The 24,762-nt window shown below is 45.4% G+C and overlaps 1 protein-coding gene across 9 annotated transcripts; it reads right to left on the reverse strand.

The window, feature by feature from the left end:
- Window positions 1-183: 183 nt before the first annotated feature.
- On the reverse strand, window positions 184-24,667 carry GIT2 (GIT ArfGAP 2). 9 transcript variants are annotated; one of them, XM_040080618.1, is made up of 21 exons: window positions 24,556-24,667; window positions 20,196-20,329; window positions 19,615-19,727; window positions 18,824-18,929; window positions 18,420-18,506; window positions 18,143-18,273; window positions 17,601-17,695; window positions 16,956-17,001; window positions 16,119-16,170; window positions 15,564-15,636; window positions 15,111-15,208; window positions 14,723-14,834; window positions 14,125-14,267; window positions 13,243-13,392; window positions 11,384-11,632; window positions 9,921-10,010; window positions 7,512-7,594; window positions 7,242-7,424; window positions 5,629-5,754; window positions 3,212-3,275; window positions 184-2,450 (listed from the first exon to the last, which is right to left on the reverse strand). In XM_040080618.1, the coding sequence occupies exons 1-21, from the start codon at window positions 24,605-24,607 to the stop codon at window positions 2,238-2,240; spliced, it is 2,400 nt and encodes a 799-aa protein (XP_039936552.1). In that variant the 5' UTR covers window positions 24,608-24,667; the 3' UTR covers window positions 184-2,237. The 9 variants fall into 9 exon arrangements, with proteins under 9 accessions (XP_039936552.1, XP_039936545.1, XP_039936544.1 ...); XM_058422779.1 differs by having other exon boundaries at window positions 2,310-2,450; window positions 5,600-5,754; XM_040080611.1 differs by lacking the exon at window positions 5,629-5,754 and having other exon boundaries at window positions 16,119-16,167.
- Between the last annotated feature and the right edge of the window lie 95 nt (window positions 24,668-24,762).

Raw genomic sequence — 24,762 nt, forward strand, 5'->3', positions numbered from 1 at the left:
CAACAGGAGAGGAGATTGAGTTGATTATTGCAGTTCATTCCTTGCTGTTACCATCCACTACTGCAGCTTGACATCAGTCCTGTCACAGTGCACAAGGGCTGTGACAAAGGCTGGCACTTGACTCAAGAGCAGAAACCTTTCCAAAGATCTTTAGAGAACCAGCAGTCAAATAAGCCCACATTATTTCACACACTGAAAGGGTTTTAGCATTTTATAGTAATACTGTAAACAAAAGATTAAAAGTAAAAATATTGTACAGACAGAACGATAAATACAAGGTTTGGAAAAAGGCAAAAAAAAAAAAAAAAAAAAAAAGGCGCTTTTCCTTTCCTCTGCAGCATTTTGTAAAGGAAGAGCAAGTTTGTTTACAGGGGAACAAGAGATCTAGTCCTAAAAGAAAAACACACCTTTGTTACTTGAGGTGTTACAAACTCTGTGACTGCAGTGCTGTGAGTGGAAGGTTCATGAACTTGCTGCTGGGGGATCCTGTGGGGTGTGGACCACTCCAATTTCAGTGTAGCTGGAGCAGGGGCTGGCAGTTACCAAAATGTCCCTTGGTTTTGGATCAAAGGCAGGTTTAAATAAGTGATAAATTACACCATAGCTCAGTGTCACCCCGCTTTGGAAAGCAGGTAAGATATGTTAAAGAACAGCACACAGCGGTGTCCTGAGAGAATGAAAAATACCATCTGCTGCCTTTCAGCCATGCCAATTTAAGGAAAAGTTCCTAGAAGATTCTCAATGTGTTCAATTAATTGCCAGCTGCATGATTTTGAAGTAGGCTTCACAAAGGTCATTTGCAGTTTTCATCCCAGCCTGCCTGCGCTGTCAGGCTAGAGCTGCTTCTGGGGTTTCAGAAGGGCAGAAAGGAAATAAAACTCCATAATGAAGAACATTAATTTACTGGGCTGTCATCTCCTCTCTCCATTCCTTCCCTCCCTCAGACTCTGGGAGCCAGACAGCACCAGGAATCCGACAGTGCTATGGCTTGGATATATCCACACAAACACACCATGGCTGGCTCCTGGGCAGTGATGACACACTTCCAAATGGGACACAGGCAGAGGCAAAAATCTGTGATTTCCTGCACCACCTGAAATTCAGACTCTCGAAAACATTCTCATTTTTGAAATTACGGACTGACACACTTCTGTGAACTGTTATGGACAAAGAAACCTGGAGCACACGTGGCCACTGGGGCCAGGCAGCCTGGCAGGCGCTACTCAGCAAGTTGTCAAATTTTGAAAGAGTTGCATAAAAAAACTTAGGAGATATGATAAATGTTTTCACATTTGGATATGTTGAGGTACAGAGGTTATGTGCTGTGGCAGACACAGCTGCTTTTGCACTGGCACTCTTCTAACTTCCTTTTTTTGTCAATGAGCACAGAAAATCTTTAGTGAAATTGTATCTGGAGTTACTGAGAAATGCTGCTGCAAACAAGACAGTGCCTCAAAAGATGACAGGAAAATTCTGCAGGAAACTTAACAATGAATTACTAACTCAGAAACAAAGGATAATATTTTAACCACTAATGCCCTAAAATAACATCAAACATATATATTAATGGCATAGTGACAACTAAAAGAAATAACTATTAAGTTTCAAATTCCTTCCAAAACAGATAAAGTGACGAAGACCTTGTAGAGTTACACGTAACAAGCTTGGATGCCCACAACTACTACTGGTTTAGCAAACTAAAAAAAACATATTGCACAACAGAGAACATTGGGCTTGTACCCCGTTACCAGGACAAACCTTCTTCCTGCTGGGAGCAGTCCCGGAGCCTGGGGAGCCTCAGCCAGCGGGATCCCAGCAGGGGAGGCTCCGGAGGGATGGAGATGCTGCCCTCCCATCCGTGCAGCGGTGTCAGAGCAGTTCCACCAGCAGGATCTGAAAGCAGAACGTGGCCCCAAGGAAACATCTACAAGAGCTCGGTACAGCGCTGGGACGTGAGAGTGGCTCGACAGCTACTTTGCAACATGCTATTATCCGTAACTACACTGGCAACACAGGCACAAAAATAAGGCAGTGGGTTAAATTAATCATAAAATTGTTAGAAAACATGCAAAAATAATACTGAGTTTAAAAAAAAAAAAAAAAAGTTTCTTGCCCCTTGAAGTTTTTTTTTTTCCTCGTTAAAAATGCGCATAGTTCCACACCTATACGTCGAAATCCAACCTTTAAAAAAAAAAAAACAAACAAAAAAAACCCCAGAGTAAAAAGCCCCGAGTGCCTCAGTTGTTGTTCTCTTTGGTTGTGATGGTGACCAGCTGCTTGGCAGCTTTGGCGATGTCGTAGGCGCACTGGATGACCTGCTGTGTCACCAGCTGGATGTCGGGCGCGGGGCTGGGCTCGGCGGGCAGCGCTTTCCTGCACTCCGACTGCAGTCTGTAGGCACTGGACGTCAGCAGGCGCAGGGAAGTCCTCACCAGCTCCGACTTGGGCTTCTGGGAAGGGAAAACAGACGCTGGAACGGGCAGAACGACACAACCTTTTAATTAGCAGGGAGTGCTCACAAGGGTTCTTTGATGCGGGGCGGCTGAGGCCAAGCGCTGCCTTCCCCTGGTGGCGGAATTTCTCCTCTCGGGGAGATTCCGAACGGCTGCCAGGCAGCAGGCAGGGAATATTGCTCCTTGCCCTCCCTTAGGAAGTTACTCATGCACATTCCTGCTGCCTGTTTACTGTCCCAGCCCACGTCCTGGCTGGCAGGAGGGGACAGCGTGTCCAGGAGGGACAGCAGCCTTGGCGTTTTCCTCGCAGTTTTGGAGAGGTGGGGAAGGCTTTATGGGAACTCGGTCATGGGGAATTCACTCCCTAAAGTTGCTGTGAGCAAACAGATCACTTTGACGGATGGATAACGGATCTAAACGTGGCTGGCAGGAAAGAAATCCAGGCAATGGCACTCAGATGGAAAAGGGGGTGATGAATCTGGTGAAAATACCCATGTAACCACACAATTCTTCACGGCAGATCCAAATATCTCCAATTTTGTGCAATTTTTACAAGTTCGAGAGTACAATTAAAGGCCTGGACTCACACTTTAGCACCTCCCAGTCGCCATGCTAATAAATACAAAGGTGCATCAAAACCCCATCATCTCTCCCTACCATTTTCATTTTGAAGGGAAACAATTTTTGATTTTCATTCCGAAAGGGAATTACACGTGAGGAACGAGGCCAAAACCGTTCTGACAGTGGCAGGTACTTACTTTTGGGAACAAGGCTGCCATTTCTGTCACTGCCACATGTATTCTCTCGGAGCACGGTATATAGCTGCAGAAAAATGCCCTGGGTTATTCATTGTGTAGAGACTCCCCTTCCCTCTTCCACTTCAGTGCTCAGTGACTGCTATTCTAAAAACAACCACGTGACTTCAGAAAAAGCAAGAAGTTAGCCAACAGTGCAAAAAAAAATTTTTTTTCCTTAGATTTTCACTCTTCTTCAGAGTTGCTTTGAAGGAATAACTGTCCATGCTTTTTATGTAAAACGTTGTCAGGAAAGTCTCCATTTGTGTGCAACTTCAGAACACCAAGATGCCTTCTTGGATTAATTAATACCCAGTAAACAGACCAGGCAGAATTCTCACACACATGCATCCCCAGACTACCAACTACATTTACAGTCTGTGAATGTCTAGGCTAAAATATTCACTAAATCTGATGAGTTACTTCATAAAACAAAGGCAGATTCCATGAATCCTCATAGATTTCACTTCTGATTTCTGTACCAAATGAAACCAAATCTGCTCAAAATAGAACTATTTACCATAAACCGCCGTGAATAGTGAAGTGTTAGTGTGCTCTCTCACAAGTCTCATTTCAAAAGACTCGCTTTTATGCTTCAAAGATTCAGTTTTAGTGTAAGTTAGTTCACATGACCCAAACTTAAGCAAGAAAATCTCAAAAATCACAAGGCATTCAAGAAAACTATTCAGCATGTGTGGGGTTATGGTAGGTCAGTGCCCTTTCAAGCAAAAAAGAGCCCCCAACCCCCCAGTCATTATTTATTTGATCTTCTTGCAACGACAAAGGTGCAAAAAAAAAAAAAAAAAAAAAAAAAAAAATCAGTCACTTGCAAATGCACTGAGAGAGAAGCAACACACTGGGGTCATTTAGGCAATGCAGGAAAATTGCTTTAAAAGGAGTATTTCCACGTGTCTCAAGTCACATGAGTTCTTCCAAACAAACTTAAAGTGGAGGGAGGTCTTCCAAGTTCACCACAATTCCCCTTCTGCTGTGGAGTTAATGATTAATCTGCTCCCTTGCAGCCACTGTGACCAGCACCCTACCTCGCTACGAAGTCAATTTACTGATTAAACCTTTTACTAACGAGGCAGAGAAAGCCCAGAGAATAACCTGAATGAGACACTCAGGTGCACAACACGTGTTTCCATTGTATTTTCATTTTCTAGGTCAGCTGCAAAGCTTCCAGTGTGGCCTGGAGGAATGGCTTTAGTTTAATGTCTGAACACTCACTGTGAGCTTGTGAGGTGCTCTGACACTGTGCTGGGTTTACACACATTCCAGTGAGACATCAGGAAGATATTCAAGTAGCAGCAGCTTGGAAAAGGAATCCCTCATTAGCAGTAAATTGTGTTAATCTCTTCCTTCAATCCTGACATTTGCTGGCCGGGGTTTGAACCTGGGCAGTTCTGTTTTAAAGAGCCTCTCACGCAAATGTCGCTTTTATTTTAGGCATCAACAAACAGTATTTTGGTCAGGTTGGAAGATAGCATATAAACACGCATCTTTTCTCATGGATTTGGGATACAAATGATCTCATTTGACCCCCAGCTGTATAAACACTTGAGGGGCCTCAGCTGCCAGGTATGAATGTTCCACATCAGGAATGTGAAACTCCTGCTACTTTTGCAATGGTGCAAAGAAGCAGCAACCATGTGTTCTGTTCATAAAGTCACAGAATGGTTTGGGTTGGGAGTGACCTTCAAACCTCAAAAGATTTCTTCCTAAGGGAAGAAATTTTTCCCTGTGAGGATGATGAGGCTCTGGCAGAGGTTGACCAGGGAAGCTGTGGATGCCCCATGATCTCTAGAAGTGTCCAAGGCCAGGCCAGATGGGGTTATTGGAGCAACCTGGGCTAGCTGAAGGTGTCCCTGCCCATGGAAGGTGTGGAACAAGGTGGGCTCTAAGATTCCCTTCTACTCCCAACTATTCTGTGATTCCATAAGCCAACCAAGTTGTAATTTAATTTACCTTGTCAGACAATAAAAAACGAAACAGAGGCATGAGAATACACCAGAACCAGCTCCAGGCTGTGGCTCTGTTCCCCACTGATAACTACCAGGAGCTGAAGGGGGCTGCGCCACATCCCCGGCCCGGAGGGGCTGCGCCACATCCCCGGCCCGGAGGGGCTGCGCCACATCCCCGGCCCGGAGGGGCTGCGCCACATCCCCGGCCCGGAGGGGCTGCGCCACATCCCCGGCCCGGAGGGGCTGCGCCACATCCCCGGCCCGGAGGGGCTGCCTGCAGCTCCCTCATCATCCCCTGGAACATTTCGTGCATCGCCTTCCATGACCCCGTGCGGCCAGAGTGGGAGGGAGAGAGGCAGCGGAGAGAGAAGGAGAAAGGACACTGTGCCTGGGAGGCAGGGACAGAGGCCAGAGTACCAGGAGGCAGGGCTGGGCTGCTGGCTCTGCTGGCTGGTCAGAGGCTGCCGGGGCGCTCGCTCAGCCCCGGGGACCCGCGTGCCGAGGCTGTGTCTGAGCTGGGACGTGCCCCCGCGCTCCAAGGGCCTGCTCAGCCCGTGGGGCACGGGGAAAGGGATGGGAGAGAGTGAGAAACAAAAGGAAGAAGGGGTTTCATTAACAGACGGTATTCTCGCATCATATTTTTTACTCTCCAGTTATCTATGCAGCACGTGATTTTTCTTTACAGCGCTCCCAGCACGAGCTTGGAGGATGTGTTATTACATCCTCAAGTGTCTCATTTTGGTAAGGAAGCATTCCTCTGTGTTAAGGAAGCCAGGGAAGAGGAAAACAACAGCAGCTTCCCAGTTCAGCGTTTTGCAAGATAACACTCATCTGAGCATATGCAAACACCCCACTCCACGTGTGGTACAGAAAACAAAAATGCAGCATAACAGGTTTTCTAAAAACCTGATCAATTAAACAGCGAAAGCCAGGTATGCTGCATTGTTTCCTTCAGTGATTTAGAAAAAAGTTAACATACTGTATAGTGCGATATACTTAAAAACTACACCCATTTAAAGCTTCTCTGTGTCAAAAAAGCAACAAGAGATTGCACTGGAAAAGGTTACTCCAAGGGCAATGAGCTCAGCACAAACACGGCAGAAGTCGTCACTCGGCGTGAAAAGGAGAGGCCACGCCGGCCCTGCTAAAAATAGCAAAGTACAAGAAGGAAAAAACACAGAACAAAAGTGGCCCCATTGTTGTGCACTTCTCTGAGCGAGGCAGGAAGTGAGGGCTCAACACAAACTGCTGCTGCTCCCAGGCACAGAGGGCACCGAGCTGGGGCCACAGCAGAGCCAGACTCACCAGCCTGCAGGAGCCCAGAGTGTTCCAGCCCCAAAACGTGCTCACACGTGGGAATACGTAACTCTGATTTACAGCCTCCTAAAAGAGCTGAGCAGGGAGCACCACCTGATGATCAGCAAGGGCAGTATCGCTTTTAGACACCCACAGCTATTCTGGAAATTGTTCAGGTGGGCCAGAATTTCCCTGAGGGAGCTGAAGCTGCTGCAGCCTGATGTTCTCAGAGTTCTGCTTATTCAGCTGGGTCTGTATCTAAAACCAATAGGTCAAAATCCTTTCGCTGGTACATAATTTGTACAAATACCTCAGCAGGAAAGCCAAACTCTCCCTCTTTCACAATCTGCTCCTGAAGCAAAGCTGGGTGTTACTATTACATTCTGCAGGGTGTAATTACCTATGGACAAAGAGGGGTGAAGACCCAAGAAAAACCTGCAGCGAGTTCTCTACAACACCTTTGATTTGTGTCCAGTACAACACCTGTTATGCAGCAGGACTCACAGGTTAAGAGCAGGGCAGGCAGCACTGCAGCCAGAGCCCACTGACAAGGGGCTGGTCACTCGTCCCCAGTGTGCCCCATGGCACTGAGGGCACCAGGGAACACCAGAGACCTGCACATTTTATAGGTATGAAATACTGGGGGCTGTATTTCCCTTCCCCCCGTGCTACACCTGAAGAATTTCCTTCGTTTTCTCACCAACTCCAGAGCTTTTCCAGCACTCCCTCCTCACCTGTCATGTTTGTTCTCCTGCGCCGCTCGCAGCAGCTCCTGGATGTTCTTGGTGATCTGCTCAGTTTTCCGAATCACGTCTTCTGTACTGGGCAAACTGGAGCTGGGGGCTGAGTCTGTGTCCTCAGGGATGGAGCCCTCGCCCTGCCAAATGACGCTGCGCTGCCGGCCCTTCCTGCCCGACCTGCAGGGGAGCAAGGCACGGCTTGGCCCGGGGACGGAGCAGGCTCCTGTCACCCCCGAGCTGCGTCAGCTCTGTCACAGCACCTACCCCGGCTCCTCCAGCTCCACGGGGGTGGTGGGGTTGTCGTAGTCGCTCTCAGACACGCTGCTCTGCTTCTCCAGCTTCGAGGCCTGCAAGGAACAGATTTAATTCAGGGAAGGGCAGCCCTGGGCTGTGCCAGAGCCACGTCCTGTGCGCGTGGATTTGCTCTTTGGTACGACAGCTCCTGCAGCTGCCGTGCCCCTCTCCCCGTGCCAGGCTGCTGCTCAGCTTGTACCCTGGGCACTGCCAGCACAGCCCCACCAGCCCCTGAACAGCCAGCATGGCAGGACAGACCGACAGACAGAGCACACTGTCCTTCCCTGCCACTGAAACTGCCCCAGGGGCACACTCTGAGAGACCACCAGGGGCAGAGGCCAAATGGAGAAGCAGCACTATGAAACAGGAGCCTGAACAGTGAATAAGAACCACTGGAGAGGGAGAGAACCCCAGAGGAAAAGAGGCCAGACCAAGAGAGCAGAGCAGAGACCAGAGACCACGGTGGGGAGGCTGAACGCAGACTGGAAAGCAACTGGTGGGAGGCTGGCCCTGGGGAAGGCCACTGCAAATTGGGAGCCCAAAAGAAGGGCTGAAGACTGTGGCAATGGGAAAGCCAAAATAAAGAGAGGAGACAGAGATGGGGGAGCTCAAACTGCAGGTGGAAGACCGAGGGCACGTATGGAACTGAAGAGACCTGGAGCTCATGACAGTTTGGGGGCCAACAAGAGAGAGGGTAAAACCCACTGCAAAGTGAAGCCCAAAGCAGGGTGGGAGGCCTGAGGTGTGAGGAACTGAGGCCCAATGAATGCTTAATAGTGGTACAGAGTTGGAAAACCAAAGAAGTGAGAGCTGTGCCCCAAAGCACAGGATGCAACAAGGGCAGGAGGCCGGACCATTAGAGCAGAGGGTCACAGAAGAAACGGTGTCAAAAGGAGGATAGGGGCCAATTCCAAACTGGAAGCTGAAATGAGAGCAGGAGGAATGCAGGGAAGCAGAGGCTGGATTGAGCTCTGCAGGCCCATTGCAAAGTGGGAGGCTGATCCCAGAGCAAAGGCTGAATGATGAAAGGGATACCAAAAAGAGCCTGGAGGCCAAATCCTCAGCCAGGCCCCAGGATGACCACACATCTGCTTCCTCAAGTCTTCTAAAAACTGCAAAGCTTCACCCAGGTGCCCCAGCACAGTGTATCTGTGTCAAATACACCACGCTGGTGTCACTCTGATCACAGAGCAGCAGCTCAGGGTCCTTCCCAGCCCCAACAACCAGCCCTGGGGCTCTTACAGAAACCCTGAGGTCACCATGAGGGAGTCTCCAGGGTTAAACTGCAAGGGACACCTCCAATCTGCATCCCTGACCAAAACATTGAGGGAGCTGCTTACCAAATAGTATTTCTGCCTCGAGGACAGACCAAAACACCAGGAACTGGTTTCCACTGGCTGAGATTCAGTACATTTGTTAAGCACACCTGGAGTTAGGAACCCTTTTCAATTTTAAAGTTACTCTGCACAGAAGGAAAAACCAGCATTTTTTGAACACTACTCTCTCAGGACAGCTAATAAAGAGCAGTTAGTTGTAAAAGGGCCACATATTTTGAAGATAAGAAATTGCTTTATCTAGGGCCTGACCTCTCCCATCTCCCAGGTGTACAGAGATAACTCTGATAGTGGCAAAGCTCTACCATCTGGTCAGAAATACAAACAACAGTGATGAATTAGAAGAAGAGAATACTATGGAATCACTAATATAGAATCAGTGTAGAATAAAACCCAACCAAACCCTCTGCAAGTTTCCAGTAACAGACAGCAGCCAAACCCAGATTTCCATTTAGCCAGGCAGAATATTCCCTTGGAAGTTTTTTCTTCTTTCCCTACTTGCAAATCGATTATTTTCTGGACTAATATGTCCAAACACTGTACAGTCAAAATAAAATGGGGACAGAAGGAATTACAAAGCCAGTTCTGTGTCCTGGCAGGGAGAAACCAGAGTAAATATTTTAAACCCCCAAATTTGTTATCTGCAAGGCAAACCTGGATTGGTGCAAGCCACCGGCCCCCAAGGAAAGCAGCTTTGAAGCTGGGCCTCATGCAGTGCTTTTAGTCAGCAGGAGAATTGTACATTGGCTTAGAAATATCAGTGAGAGCCTGGAAAAATCACTGTCCAAACAGCAGCCAGCTTGTCTTGGGGCTGTTGTGCAGCAGGAACAAGTGACCTGGAGAACTGTGCGTGGTGTTAAAGGCTGAAGATGTGAAGTTAGAGAGAGGCAAGAGCCCAGAGCTCGTGGCAGCAGGGATGGAAGGGAGGAAGTTCTGCTCCATGCAGGCTGGAAGCCAGGCAGTGAGAGGAGGAAGAGAGAGGATGTGGTTCTGGGGAGATTGGCACCTCCTCCAGGGAAAAAGACCGATTGGGAAGGTACTTAACCCTTCGTGTGCTCTCATCCCTCGACCAGGAAAGCGTGGAGGGGAAGGAAGGTAGAGATGAAGAGGAGGTCACAAACGCACTCCTCCCGATCTAAAAATGGGAAAGAGAAAAACCAAAACCAAAACACAAACAAACTCTTAACTGAAATTAAAGGAACATTCTTAAAACCATGGAGATGACAAAGCAAGAATGATGTTTAGAATCTGGCTTAGGCTGAGGGGACTTCATTCTTTCAAAATACAATTGAATTCATGCTTGTTCTAATACTGACATTCCAGAGGTGGCAAATTCCACAGAGGAAAAAAAAAATAAAAATCACCACATGCCAAATTAACTAGCTCCACAAAACAAATCAATGCTTCAGAACTGCTACTGCTATCCAAATTTCCACCCAAATGACCAAAGGACCTATACAAAGCACTGTCACACACAAATGAATTCTGACATTTCTTGCTGCCAGAACTGCCATCATATCAACATGACAATATAATTTAAAACTACCCAGATTTCACAGCTTAAATTAATTTAATTGAAGGCGGGGACTGATTCCCTTGGTACATTCAGCTGTCTTCTGTGGAATGTGCATGGAATATTTGCCCTCCCTCATGCCAAAGGTAACTTCAAAATACATTTTAAAAGTCTTAATGATTTAACTGGAAGGAAATACAAGACATTGCTACCAAGAGGGAAAGATAGTGTCAAAAATCCACACATTTTAAATGTGTGTCTAAAAGACACTGTCTTGTATTCCAGCCCACAGGGTAATCTAAGAAGGTGAAACAAAAAAATTAACTGTGCTAATTAATTAAATGCACTTGTTAATTAAATGCAGTAGTGTGTGTTGGGTCACTTCTGTAAAGTGTGAACACCTCAGTGCAAAATCCCTCTGGCCAACAGAGAACTCCCGCTCCACATCACACAGGAAAATACTAAACCAGAAGAATCTGCTTGACTGGCAGATCTAAACCATCTCCAGCCTCCAGTCCCAAACTCAGAATAACAAACTGCTTGTCTGGGAAAAAATTTTTCAATTTTATTTCATTTTTGTAAGGTGGTTATGAAGTTCCACAAATTGATACCTGCATGTTTATCTCCAGAAATACATGAACTTTACCTACCTTCTCAGAATACTAATTCCCTCCCCATTCCTGGTTTTCAGACAATTACATAGTGATATTTTTTTATATATAGAATGTGGTTAACATATATAGCTTGGCTTCAGCTGAGCAGAAGCCAAAAGCTGCAGTTTACATATTCCAAAACTGCTAACAGCTTCTGCTTTTCAAACCATCAGGCTCCTGCAGACATGTTAATACAGCAAACATGAACAATCCTCACGGTTCTTATTCCCCCTGTCATTTTATTTTCCCTCTGAGGCGGAAGCCGAGCGAACGAGCAGAGCTGGAAGAGACAGGAAAGCTGAACACGAGAGGCAGTGCAGAAGCAGCAGCAGTGTTACTCACGTGTGGAGGGAAGGGCTGCAGCCTGGTGATGTTTTCTTCAGGGTAGCTGACCTCCCCCATGGGCAGGTAGGGCTTCTGCCCCGAGCCAGTCTCGTACATGGACATGGGCCTGCTGCCCCGGGCCGACGGGCGCCGCTTTAGGGAGGAATTGCTGCTGGGGTCTGGGTACTCAGAACCACCTTGCACCTGATAGATATTGGTTGTGGCCTGTCTTCTGAGGTTGGTATTTTCACTCTGTAGCGTTTGGAGCTGAAAGAAACGTTTAGCAGTGGGATTTGGTTTCCTAAGAGCAAGTGCCAAAAGCAAAGCGACCACGCGACACTCGCTTGTCAGCCGTACTAGAAAATCCAGGCACTGCTGGCTGGGGGTTCATTTCTTTTTCAAAATCTACTTGACTTGCTCGGTATAAGCGTAGAAACACCTTTGTTCCAGATGTGGAAATATTTAGGTGCTGATTTCCAGCAGCTGCTGGGGTATCAACTCCGTTAGGTGTTAAAATTGGCTGTTGTAGTTCAAAACACACGACCCATTCCCCTCCAGCCCGCTCTACTGGCACAGGAATCCTGGGACAGAATGAGGCTGTGGGGGAAGGACTGCCAACACAACAGTTTTCCAAGCAAAGGGATCCACTGCAGCAGCAATACAGGGACTTAGAAGACTTTAACATGAGGCCAGTGAAATCTGACAATGCCAGAACTGCAGCACAGACACCAGAGGCAGCACAAAGGAACTTGAGCTTGGCTCTGCAAAGCGAGGAGAGGGTTGAGCTTATGAAAATCAAGGCATCAGCTACTGCTATCTAAGAAGCCAACAAGAAAGCATTTTTAAAGCTTTTTATTATTACGTATTTATTTGATAGTAAAAATGCACCAATTTTGATTATTTTGTGGACTTGGAGTAAGTTTGCTATATTAACACATCGGAAAGAATAGATGCAACGAAGATAAACTGGAGGACAGCAAGGATCTCCCTTCTGTTACACCACATAAATATCCTCAAACCTCATTATTCATAGACCCAAAAGGGTGGGGCTTTTTTTCCCCTAAATGATTATATCTGTCTAAAGAAGCCCAATGTAAGTGAAAAGTCAATTCAATTGATGCAAGAGAAATGCTGACACCAGTAGAAGCTGTTGAAAGACCAAGGAAACAGTCTGAGATCTCCCAGTGCTCACCATTCCAACAGAAGAGAATGTTGGCACTTATCAGACAGGGATATTCCAATCTGCTGAATTAGCTCAGCCTCAGGTGCAAACAGCTCCACCCCTCTCCAAAAGCCCTGCTGTGCCCCAGAACAGCAGGTCCCCCCTAAAGCCTATGGCTTTCTCTTCATGTGACTCTTTCAGGGTTGTCATTATTTGGAAAACAGGATTTTAAATGCTAGTTAAAGGGATTAATCTGAGGGTAAGCAGCCAGCCCTTTCCAGCCAGCCAGGATAGTAAACTCAGATATAAATTGTCCTTTACCTCACAAAAATATAGATAAGTGCACACACATCAGGTGTGCTGGCACTGGATTCCTCACTGTTTAAAGCTGCTTCTATTGAAGCAAGACAGCAAAGACACCCAAGACTTGCAACAACCTCCCTGTCACTTGGAAAACTGATGTCAAAGTTGTGACATTAAGTCAAATCATCCTCATGATTTGCAGGGTTGGATCACCACCAGCACCACAAAAAAATAACATTCAAAGCATGCGTTACACATAAATATTTATATCACGCCTGATCCCAAAGCAGCTCCACTTCAAAATGAGTTTTCTCACTATCCTAATACTGGATTATTTCCTCCTCAGCCCCAGCAGTTTTATTCTGGCAATTTGAGACATCCCAAGAGCTGGAGGGAGGGGTTCCTCTGTTACCTTTTTCTGCATAATCCTCAGCTCATCACTCAGGTTGACGTTCACTTTCATTAGCTGCTGAATCTTCACCTCAGAAGCCACCAAGGCATTTTTAACCTGCATATATTCCTGGGCTGTCACTGGTCCATCTGACAAGTCTGAATCCAAGCTCTAGGAAAAGGAAGAGGAAAAATACTTACACCATTAAAAAGAAGAAAACGAGACCATGAGATTTCAACAGCTTTTCATGTGCTTATGTTAAAGGCATCACAGTTCAAATGAAGTTTAAATTAGTAAGATCCATTAACCATTTCAAATCCTCAAAAAAACCCAATCTGTCAATTAGCTCTTAGCTCCTCTAAAAACATTTGCATCAGCATTTCAGTGATAAAATACTGCTATATAAGGATTAAAAAAAAAAATATATGCAATAATGAACTGCAAAATTATAAAAGACAGACTGCTAAATATCCAGCGTGAATATCCCAGGAAAGATTAAAATAGAACCACCAGGTTTTACTGCCCTTTGATGCCACTCTGCATTACTCCAGGAATGGTTTAACTCACTTGGACACTATTGGTCTGCTGTGAGTATTTCTTCAGTAGGAGGCAGTAAATATTTGTGAAATATCATGGAATCACGGATTCAGAGCTCTTTGGCAGATCAAATTATTTCATCTATGCAATTAAATCTATATCTGATCTCCAGCCATACACATTACTTTTCTAGAGAAGCTTTACTTTTTTTTAACAATTAAAACTCCTTAAGCAATAACATTTCAATTTAGAAAGTTCATAGACCGGGCATGATTACAAAATTAATTAAAATATTATTTTTTTGGTAATTTATGCAAATTACCTTTACAAATAACGCTTGGGGGTGTATCACTAGTTCAATCCTACCTTCTGCCTGTTTGATTTAGCTGCATTTGTTTCCAGATCTGTATCTTCATCTGAAGCAACACTGTCGTAATCAGGCTGGTCATTGTCCTGACTTTCACTGCTGTGCTGATTGCTGATGGATTTGAGTATCAGCTCCACATTTTCTGCACATCAACACATGAAATACACACCAGTAAGTACTCTGGAGAAGAAATGGAAGTTTATACCTTTTGAAAAAAAAATTAATTTAGATGCACCTAGGAGGAATGAATGATTACTGTCCAAAACTTCCACGTTTTATGGTTTTGTATTTTTATTTCTTCTAAGTGTTTAGGCAAGTTAAAATAAGTGGTGAGAATTGTTTTAGCAGCTTAATAAAATTCATACAAATAAAAAACCCAATAGACTACTCTGGACAAATAGATGTCAGCATGCAAAAAAATATAGGGAAATATTAAGAGTTAGAAAAGACTTTTTTTGGTATTTTCTCTCCAGAGGGAAAAAACATGAAAATACTACACAGATCTCTCTCATAATTCAGCTCTGCTGAAGGGTTCTGGGACTGATTAAACCACTGAAAAAGTGCCTGCAAAGGAGCTGACAAGAAAAGCTCACTCACCTTTGGAACCAGTGAGAGAATTTCCCTGTTGTCTTCGTTTGGCATCACTTAAAATGTCTATAACCAGTGTAGCAAACTCGTGGGCATTAAATCGAGCCAGTTTCTGCCTTCCCTAAATACAGAATAACGCAGAGGAAAGAAAAGTACATCCTGGATCAGAAGAGCAGCAGAGTTTCCAGGAAAAACTAAGACGACACACTTGGAGTTGGCTGTTCAATTACATTTATTTCAGAAAGTGTGATTTAAAGGGGAAATGAGAAATTATTTTAACCTCTTTCCAAGTAGATGCAATTCTTGTACAATAATGAAATGCAGTAAAGCAATATTACTTCGGCCTACTTAATTACCTGGGCTATTAAATTATTTTTACATTTATACGATTTCATACCTGATTCCTGGTTGAGGAATATTCAGGATTTACAGGAAGAAAAGGGACCACAGTGGTCTCTGTCACGAGTGTGCTGTGGTTCTGAGTTGCAAGCCAAACTGCTCCAGAGGAAAAAAAAGAAAAAAAAAAAAAAAAAAAGAGGGAATAATCTTCCTGAACTGCTTGACAGTATTTCTTTGTCAAATAAAAGACTGCAATTTCAAACACAAACACAATCAATTCAGGGGAAAGCATTTCCCCAGAGGGTTCTGTGCTTTGTGAAAAACACAAGATTTTTTTCGATTAACACCCCCTTCAGGCAATGCAAGACAAAGAAACTCGACAAAGAAACTCTCCTCAGCAGTAATTGCTGAATACAGAAGCACTTGAACTGAACATGTGCTTGGATTGGAATCTCCTACGTAAAGTGACAATCCAGATTTGTTTTATTTCATTCCAGAAAGTCTCACTCACCTGCATCTGTTTCCCTTCTGTCAACTTCATCATACACATCCATGGCAAGTTCTTCAAATAAGTGGTTGCTTAGCTAAGAGTAGAGGAGAATAATTACAGTTTGAAAAGAAATGAACCCCAGTAAGATCTCTTGATACCAGAAAATAACGGAGAAAATGGAAGAGCACAACTCTGCTCTTTTCTCCAGCCCCTATAATCCACAGAATGCTCCTTTCTCAGCCTGCACAGGCAGCAGACATGTATGACCACCCCATTTCTAGGTACAGAGACAACCATCCTGTTCTACACTCCTCCTTTCCTGGCCAGTGGATTTTTTTTTTTTTCTCTCCATCTGACCACAAAAAGACCTTTTGTGTTTGGGGTGAGGCAGAGGCACTGTGGGGATGAGGGTCCAAATGCCACTGGAGATTTGGACTTCAATGAACAGAAAGCTCACAAAATATTTGTGTGTTTCAAGCTGCTCCTCCAGCAGATGGTTCAGGAGATACTGGTACTAGGGAGCCTGAGAGATGAAGTGCAGAGCTTGCCACATCTGGAAAAGGAATTTTTACTTACAGACTGAAGCTTCTTCTTGGCTGCTTTTGCCAGTTCTGATACATCCAGACTGCTATGAAAACAAGAAGTGATCATTACATCTACAGCATTTCGTGGCTTCTACATATCAAAATCCTACATTTTGGTAGCTCAGTGATTAAAAGGTTACTTCTACCTTAAACCCTCGAATATTTCAGTACTTTTAGCATTGTTTTTAACACACTGATGTTATTAATATTGCTACTATAATATCACAATCGGCATATTATTAAGCTTTCTTTCACAGTAATTTTTAAACTTAAAACGAAATAATACCAAAAATTCCTTGGAATATGAATGCCCACATGTTTTTACCCATACAATTTTTAAGTTTTTGACAGAAATCTTGCAAGCGGGAGGTTGGACAGTGGTTTACTTACAGCCGTCTTATTTCCAATTGCACAGCAATAAAAGAGGAACAGGAACTTAAAATTAGTACTTGGTACTTCTTATACAAATATGATTTCATTGATCATAACCAAAAGTTAAAAGCATTACAAAAATCAGGAAAATACTCAATTGGTCCTTCAATTATTTCCACAATCTGTTTCCTAGGAATTCCCCATGTGTGTCCCCAGAAATGTCTCACCTTCGCCCTGCATTTTGATAAATACAATCAGCTTGTGTAATTTTCTGATTTTGTTGATATCCCAATATTCCTTCTACGAAAAAATGCTTTCAAGACTAATACATGCACACATAAAAAGAGTTCAAACGGCAACAACTTAAAAGGTGTTTCAGAAAGGAGAGAAAACTTAATTATTATTATTTTTTTTTTACTCTGATGTTTTCAGACATGTGATGGAACCATCAACTTACCTGTCTGCCATCTGAGGTATAACAAAGTGCTGCCCATTTTTGTGCTCTAGAGTTGAAAACAAATTGCACTTTACTAGGTTGGTACTGGCCTACAGTTTTCAATAATAAGCATCAGGCAACACTAAATAATTTATCTTGCATGTAATTAATTACTCATTTTCCAATTACAGGCAACTAGGAAAGTTATAAAAGAAGGCTCATGCCATGATTTCCAGGCATTATCAAAGATTCCAATTAAGGCTTATCAGTTGTATTGAAATTCCATTAAAAAAGAAAATTAAGTTCTAACACAGGCACCTTTATGGTTACAAATCTGTAAGTGTCCTTGTGTTCAAAAGGCACCCACTCAACAGAACACTCCCCTGCTGTTGCATTTCAATTAGAAGAAACTACCTGGAAGAGTTTCTACAGTATATAAAGAACATGTATTTGTAGAAAATCAGGAAGGAATTTTGATTTATGTCTCTTTAAAACCCCACAGTTTTATCCCAATTTTGATTACATCATCCCTAATCTTGCATCTTACACTTTCCTTGGTCCTGTGTAATTTCTATAACAATTGAATATTTGGAAGGGATACAAAAAAGTGCACAGCACAGTCTGAATGTCCTGTGATGGGTGTGAGGGTGCAGGTGTTGTGCTCACCTGGTTTCCTGCCACAGAGGTAGAAAGCCAACCTGTCTGTGAGCTCGTACTGGATCTCCACCAGCCGCTCTGCCAGCTCGTGGTGCCCCCCTTGCCTGCTCACACACAGGGGACAGTCAGTGGCACACAGAGACGGTCAGAGAAACACATTTGGTACAAGCCAACGCTGCACGTGTTTGGTGCATCAATCCATCACAGATTCACAGCCTGGTTCCACCCCCTGTGCCCAAACCCATCTGGGACATTCCTACAGCAACTCCTGAGCTAACCCTCACTCCTGGAGCCTGAACTTGCACGAATTCCTCTCTAATTAACTTCCTGTGAGCTGCTAGATTGGCACAGCCTGCGCCATTGGCATCACAGCTGATGTCTCAGGCACCCAGAACACAGGCTGTGATCTGATGAAAATACTTATTCCTCATTTTTATTCATTCACTCTTTCTGGAAAAAGTATTATTAGCATTTAACAGACAAATTGTTTCAGGACAGAAACGCATCTTAGCAGGTCCACTGTGTGATTTATGGACATCAGAGGCTCCTACCTTGCATAATCAACTGGAGTTTTCCCATTGGAATCTTGTGTGCCAGGATCAGCACCATAAACTGCCAATAGCTCTGCTTGCAAAGTCTGTCCTGCCTTAGCAGCAACGTGCAGCGGGGTGTTTCCTTTCTCCTGCAAGAGATGAAGGAAAAATACCTACTTAACCAACAGGTCTGAGTAGAAGATTGAAATATAACGTGAATCAGCTGAAATGAGTATAAATAATATGAACTGGAATTGATTGCACATCAAAACAATGAAAAAAAAAATTTTCCTACAGGATGGAAGAAGTTGGCTTGAGCTCCTAAGGAGAGCAGTCGCAAACAGGTCTCCAGATTCCCTGTCCTCACACTGGAATGGAGTTGCTGAAAAAGAAGCAGAATTATATTTAACACAGCAGCAACAACTGTGATTCAGCAGTTGTTTTTCAGCCACGCTTTGAGAAACAAGAGTCTGCAGAGTTCTCGCTACAGCTCTTTTGTGTAAAGGCTTTTCTCCAAGTTCACCTCAATAAATGCCTCTTAATCACCACCCTCCAGTGATAACCACAAAAAAAGGGGCTTCAAGTTGAAGCCAAGCTTTATTTATTTATGTGATAGTGCAGAAAACAAGAAACAGTTAAGCCAAAAGCAAGCAAGAGAAGTCAGTGAGATTTGGCTGTGCTGTCCCAGGAGCCACTGACCTTGCTGAGATCCTTGGCAGTGACACTGTCGTCCTCCCGGCACGGCAGGCGATGCACAAACGCTAACATCTGATACTTAGCTCGGATGAACTCGGCTTTGTTGGGACTGCAAAGAGAAATTCCAGGCAACAAGAGGGGAAAGCGAAGAAACATCAGTGCTTTCATAAGTAATACAGACGCTCCAGAAAAATTTCACAAGTGAAGGTTGAACCAGAGCTTCGCGTGTTGCTGGTGGCAAAGCTAGGCATGGAAAAATATTTTCATTAAAAAACAACCCAGTGCAGATTGCCTGACCATACAGAGAAAAACGTCTGTTACAACCATCAAATATCTGCAGACTGTAGCATGTGGTGTCTGTTTCTTTAAAGAAATACGGACTTTAAAATCGTGCCAACTTAAGATCTATACTTACTCTACAGTTATTTACATTTTAAAATGAAGCACCATAGTCAGGGACAAAAAAATCTCTGAAGTTTTATTTAATTCCTCAACCAAACTCCATTTTGTTGGCAGCATTCAGTTAACTGAAGCACATTACAACGAGAAGTCCTTTGACTAAAGTGCAAGCAAAGGTTCTCATTATTCAACAGGAATCAATAATTCAGAGAATTCAAGCACTGTATTCCTATTACTGCAATAAATTAAAAAAATTAATACTTGGAAATAAAAGAAAAAGAAAACAAAAAAACTAGCAAACACACACAGGTTCCTGCGGATTCCTTGTTAACCTGTCACTGCTGAATAAAATAATCCCACTTGGCTAAGATTACAGTTCTGCATTTCCCACTTACTGCACTTTATCCTGCGGGCTGGCCTTGCGCCTCCCGCTCATCACGGAGGCAGGGTCCAGCAGCGAGTGCTCCCAGATGGAATTAGCACCATTGTTGTACAGAGTTTCCACCATCTGAAAGCCAGAACACACAGACATTTAGCTGCTGGCTGCAGTAATCAACTATCTGCAATTATTTTCAAGCAGGTATCAAGCCAATGGATTCCCAGGCTCTGTGTGCCAGCATCTGCAACCTGCTGGGATATCGTAACTGGGCACGTGCTCAGGATGTTATGATGTGGAATGTAGGGAGAGCCCCCTTAAAATTCTCTGCTCTTCAGTGAAAAGAAAATTCAGGATGTACTGCAGAACTGTGAAAGAAAAGTTGAAGTGACCTTCCAAAGCAAAGGCATCAAATTCAAAAGGCAGAGATAATTCTGATTTTAGTGGTCAGAATTTAGTGGTACCACAACAAAACAAGTGAAACAAAATGAGAATAACTTAGTAAAACAAAGCTTAAAATCTTAAAAGAGCCAGCCCTCTAAAAAAAAAAAAAAAGTTTAGTGATTTAAATTACATTAAAACATCACCAGTTTCCTGTACCTGCAGCAGTGTTGGAGGCCACGGGGTGTGTTTGAGATGCCTCACTTGGGAGATGTGACGGCCCAGGCTCCTGTGCACACTGCAGCACTCGTCACAGATCAGGATCCCCCTGTTTATGGATGCCCAGCAAGGATCTGTGAAAGAAACCATCCATTAAAACACAGGAAGCAACGCGACCTTGGATTGCAAAAGCAGAGGCTAAAATGAGCAGCTCTGCCTTTTAACCCTCCCTGCGTAGCTGCTGGGTGAGCCTGTGAATGTCACAGCCCTGCTGGGGCTCTGGATGCTGGGAAAATGGGGAACACCAGTCCTGGCACACATGGGGGATGCGAGATTCCAAGGACAGTGAGAAGATCTGCAGTGGAAATTCGGGGAAAAGCCTCACTGCTTGCAGCTCTTCTTGTGAAAATACTTTCCTTTCTAAACATAACAGGACATTAAACTTATCACCACCTTGAAGTGCTCTGCTTGTTATTTTGTGGACTCCCACAAAAGTATTCCTAACAACAGTGCCTATCTGCTCTTCAAAAAACCTCTAATTTATTGAATATTTTTTTATTTTTTTAACTTGTCAAAAAAATCTTTTTTTAAAAACACAAAACCTATGCACCAAGCAGCCACAGCACTCAGGCTTTTCCCCCTGCTACCTAGTTTTCAGTTCTATATTATAACAATGTCTTTTAAATTTCCCTTTAAATAATAAAAACACACAAGAGTGTCATAATAAAGAAGGATACACATGTGCCAAGTCAAAGGCTCAATAAAATCCAAAATTCTCAAGCAAAATAACTTCATCTCTCACCAGATCTGAACTGAACCATCTTATGAGCAGCCCAGAAAGAAATCTGATGGGAAGTGAAGCAGTAAATAATATATATGAGCTATTACGTAGCTTCAAACATCAAAAGACATAAAATCAAGCGCGAATGGTACATTGGGTTGAAACAATAAATGCCCACAGGACACCAAATGGGTCCCTTGGCTGCTCAGAGCTCAGTCTCCAGAAGAAATTCCAATTTCTGTCAGCGACACATGAAATTCAACGTGCCAGAACCCTGCAGGAGCAGGCAACTGAGCAGCCAGAGCTTCAGACCTAGCACATCCCAGGAGAACAAAAAAGGAAATCAAGATCTCTTTTATTTTGGAAAAATCTTAATTTCAGATGCAGAGACCAGTCTGAGGCCAAATAAGAGAGCACAAGGTGAGCCTGGTATCTGACGAGAGAAATTCTGAGTCCTGTCAGAACACATCTGAGCACTGGTGCATCATATGGAAAAGTCTCCTCTGACCCACGCAACAAATGGACTGAATCCCTGCAAATGAGATGTGATCACAGCTGTGGTTTCTGGGCAGAGTTGATGATCTGGGTGTGCTGCAGGCAGTGCAGGCAAACCTGTCCAAGCCATGGACATCTCCTGTGCCACCAGAACCAGCCCAACCCAGAGCCAAATTAAAGCAGGTGAGACAAAAAAATAATCAATTTGTTAAAAAAAAATACAACAAGCACTTCGAACTCCTTTGTCAAATCATTCCGTTATTTATCAACTTTGACTTCCAAGAAGCAAAAGAGCAGCAATGGAGTGAGATGCATTCATGGCAACCTAATGACCCAAACTGAGGCAGCCTTCCAGATTAATGAGCCTGGTCCCTTCCTGTTAGAGAAAACCTCATCACACACGGATGGGATCCTCAGGGATCTTTTAGCTTGCCCATTCCCAGGCTGCTTTGTGAACATTGCTCTGCATTATCAACAGTCAGCACTGGGGGTTTTCTTTACCTCCACCTCAACACCCAATGCCCCTGGGTATTTCAGGGTTAAACTTAATGCAATGAAGCGTCCCTCCTGGAATTTGAGTAATTTTTAAGAGAGACCTAATTATGAACTTGATCAGAATACATTTAAGCCAGAACCAAAAGAGACAGAATTCCAGAATCACTGAGGTTGGAAAAGACCTCTGAGATCAAGCCGTGACTGATCACCCCCTTGTCACCAACACAGAGCACTGAGTGCCACATCCAGTCCTTCCTTGGACACCTCCAGGGATGAGGACTCCAAACCTCCCTGGGCAGCCCCTTCCAAGCCCTGACCACCCTTTCCATGAGGAAATTCCTCCTGATGTCCAACCTGACCCTCCCCTGGCACAGTTTGATGCAGTTTCCTCTCATCCTGTCCCTGTTCCCTGGGAGTAGAGCCCAACCCTGTCTGGGAGTTGTGCAGAGCCACAAGGTTTCCCCTGAGCCTCCTTTTCTCCAGGCTGAGCCCCTTTCCAGCTCCCTCAGCTGCTCCTGGTGCTCCAGCCGCTTCCCCAACTCTGTTCCCGTCCCTGTATACGCTCCAGCCCCTCCATGTCTGTCCTGGAGAGAAGGACCCAGAACTGGACAAAGCAATTGAGGGGTTTCAGTGTCCAGCACAGGGGTGGTCACAGCCTGGCCCTGCAGCTGGTTTTGATACAAAAGACGATTGGGAAGAAGCTGCAGGGCCGGGCGGGCGCTTTCAGGAACCTGCAGGGTGGTTCAAAACAGGAAGCGTGAGATGGAGACAAGCCCGGCTGCGGGTTTGAGAAGTGAGCTCCTGCCTCGGGATAGGAAGTGCAGCACAAGAGCTCCTGTAAGATCACCCCGTGTCAAAGAAAACCCTCCACACTCTGCCGCAGGGGCAAAGGGGGCACTGATGAGGTTCCAGGGGAAGTGCTAATTAATGCAGGTGCCAGGCAGACCCGCCCTGGCACAAAGGCTGCAGCCCCCCACCCCGCGCCCACCGCCAAACCCTCTGGCTCAGCTCAAGGAAGGGGTGGATTCATTTTATTGACAAAAAGATTAAATTGAGATTTCTTTATATATGTGGATAAGCCAGCGGATTTCTAGTAAATAAGTAAAGACCTGGCAGTGCTCTAATGTCACAATAAAAGGCCAGGTTACGGGATTACCCCACAGTGATTCTGATACCCCGAGGAGCTCAAGGCACACAATTCACACAGCTTTATCTCCGAGTCAGAACACCCCTGATGTTTAAAAGCATAGATAGGCTACCTTGTGTAATAGGGACAATTGCCTGCCTGAGAGAGGCCAGTTCCTTTCATTGTAAAACCAAATTTCTTCAGGGATATGAGTAGAATCCCAGATTGGTTTGGGGTGGAGCTCACCCAGTTCCAATCCCTACCATGGGCAGGAACACCATCCATTATCCTAGGTTGCTCTAAGCCCTGTCGAACTTCCAGGAATGGGGCAACCTGTGCCAGGGCCTCACTACCCTCACAGGGAAGAATTCCTTCTGTAAAAAGAAGAAAGTGACTTCCTGGAAATTAATTTGGAATTTTTATCATTTTTTTAAACATAACTCAGTTTTAATAAAAGTCGTTCTCCCCTCTCCCACATCCTATCCTCTGCCAATTCAAGTGTTATCTACATTACAGTGTTTTAATTAGTTTCAGTACGTGCATAATTAATTAATTACATTGGAAGAACCTGCCCCAAGCACAAACAGCAAAAACTAGAGAGACAGAAATGATACAGGTACAACCAAGAAACACAGAGAGATGATGAAATAAAGCAGGACAGTTTTAGACACAAGAGCAGTAGAACTACAGATGGTCAGGAGATGCAACAGCCTTTCTAAAGACAAGATGTGTTTCCATAAGCTCCCAAACTGATGTGCAGCGGGATATGTGTCAGCTCAGAGCAGACGCTGCTCCCTGAGCGTGTCCGCGTCTCCAGACGCCTCATCGCAACTTTCCTTGGAAGTCTGGGACACCTACACCCAATCCCAGCCGTGGAACAACTCCCAGTTCAACTCCCCCCGACCCCGGGAATACGGGAATGGACGCACGGCTCCGAACCCAGCCCCGCTCTCGCCTTCCCAGCTCCCCCAAAACAGCCACGGCCCCTTCCCGTGACACATTCCCAACCTCCGCCCTCCTCCCACCTTTCAGCCCCGTGACTGGAAGGTGGATTTCTGTCAGCTTTCCTCCTTTCTAAACCGGGGAGCTCCACATTTCCTTTCACTCCGTTGGAGGTCTACAGGATATTCCCCGGGGCTCTGCCTCCCCCGGGCTCGGGAGGGGCGGCGGTGCCAGCGGGACCCGAACACGGAGTTATATCCCAGCCCTGGAAGTGTCCCAGGCCAGGCTGGACGGGGCTCGGAGCAACCCGGGCTCCTGGAAGGTGTCCTGCCCATGGGAGGGGGTGAACGGGAGAAGCTTTAAGGTTCCCTCCCACCCAAACCATCCCGGCCCGTCACAGGTGCAGCGGCGGCCGCTCCGCGGCGGTGACACCCCGGGGCCAGCGGCGCCCCCGCGGCCCCCGGCCCAAGAGGGCTCCGCGGGACGAACCCGCGCGGTGCCGGTGGCGGTGCCGTGCCTACCCTGAGCGCTGCAGTCGGCGCAGACCTCGCTGCTCCTCAAGCGCTTCGCCATCGCGGGACCGGCGGCAGCGGCGGCAGCGGGGCCGGTAACGGGCCCCGCCAGCCCCGGGCCGGCCCCGCGCATGCGCGCCGAGACACCCTGTGCCGCTCCGCATGTCACCCGTCCCGCCATCTTTATTCCTGGCACGGGGATGGGGGTGTGCTCCC

The sequence above is a fragment of the Hirundo rustica genome, chromosome 17 (assembly GCF_015227805.2).
Source record: "Hirundo rustica isolate bHirRus1 chromosome 17, bHirRus1.pri.v3, whole genome shotgun sequence".
Taxonomy (NCBI): Eukaryota; Metazoa; Chordata; class Aves; order Passeriformes; family Hirundinidae; genus Hirundo; species Hirundo rustica.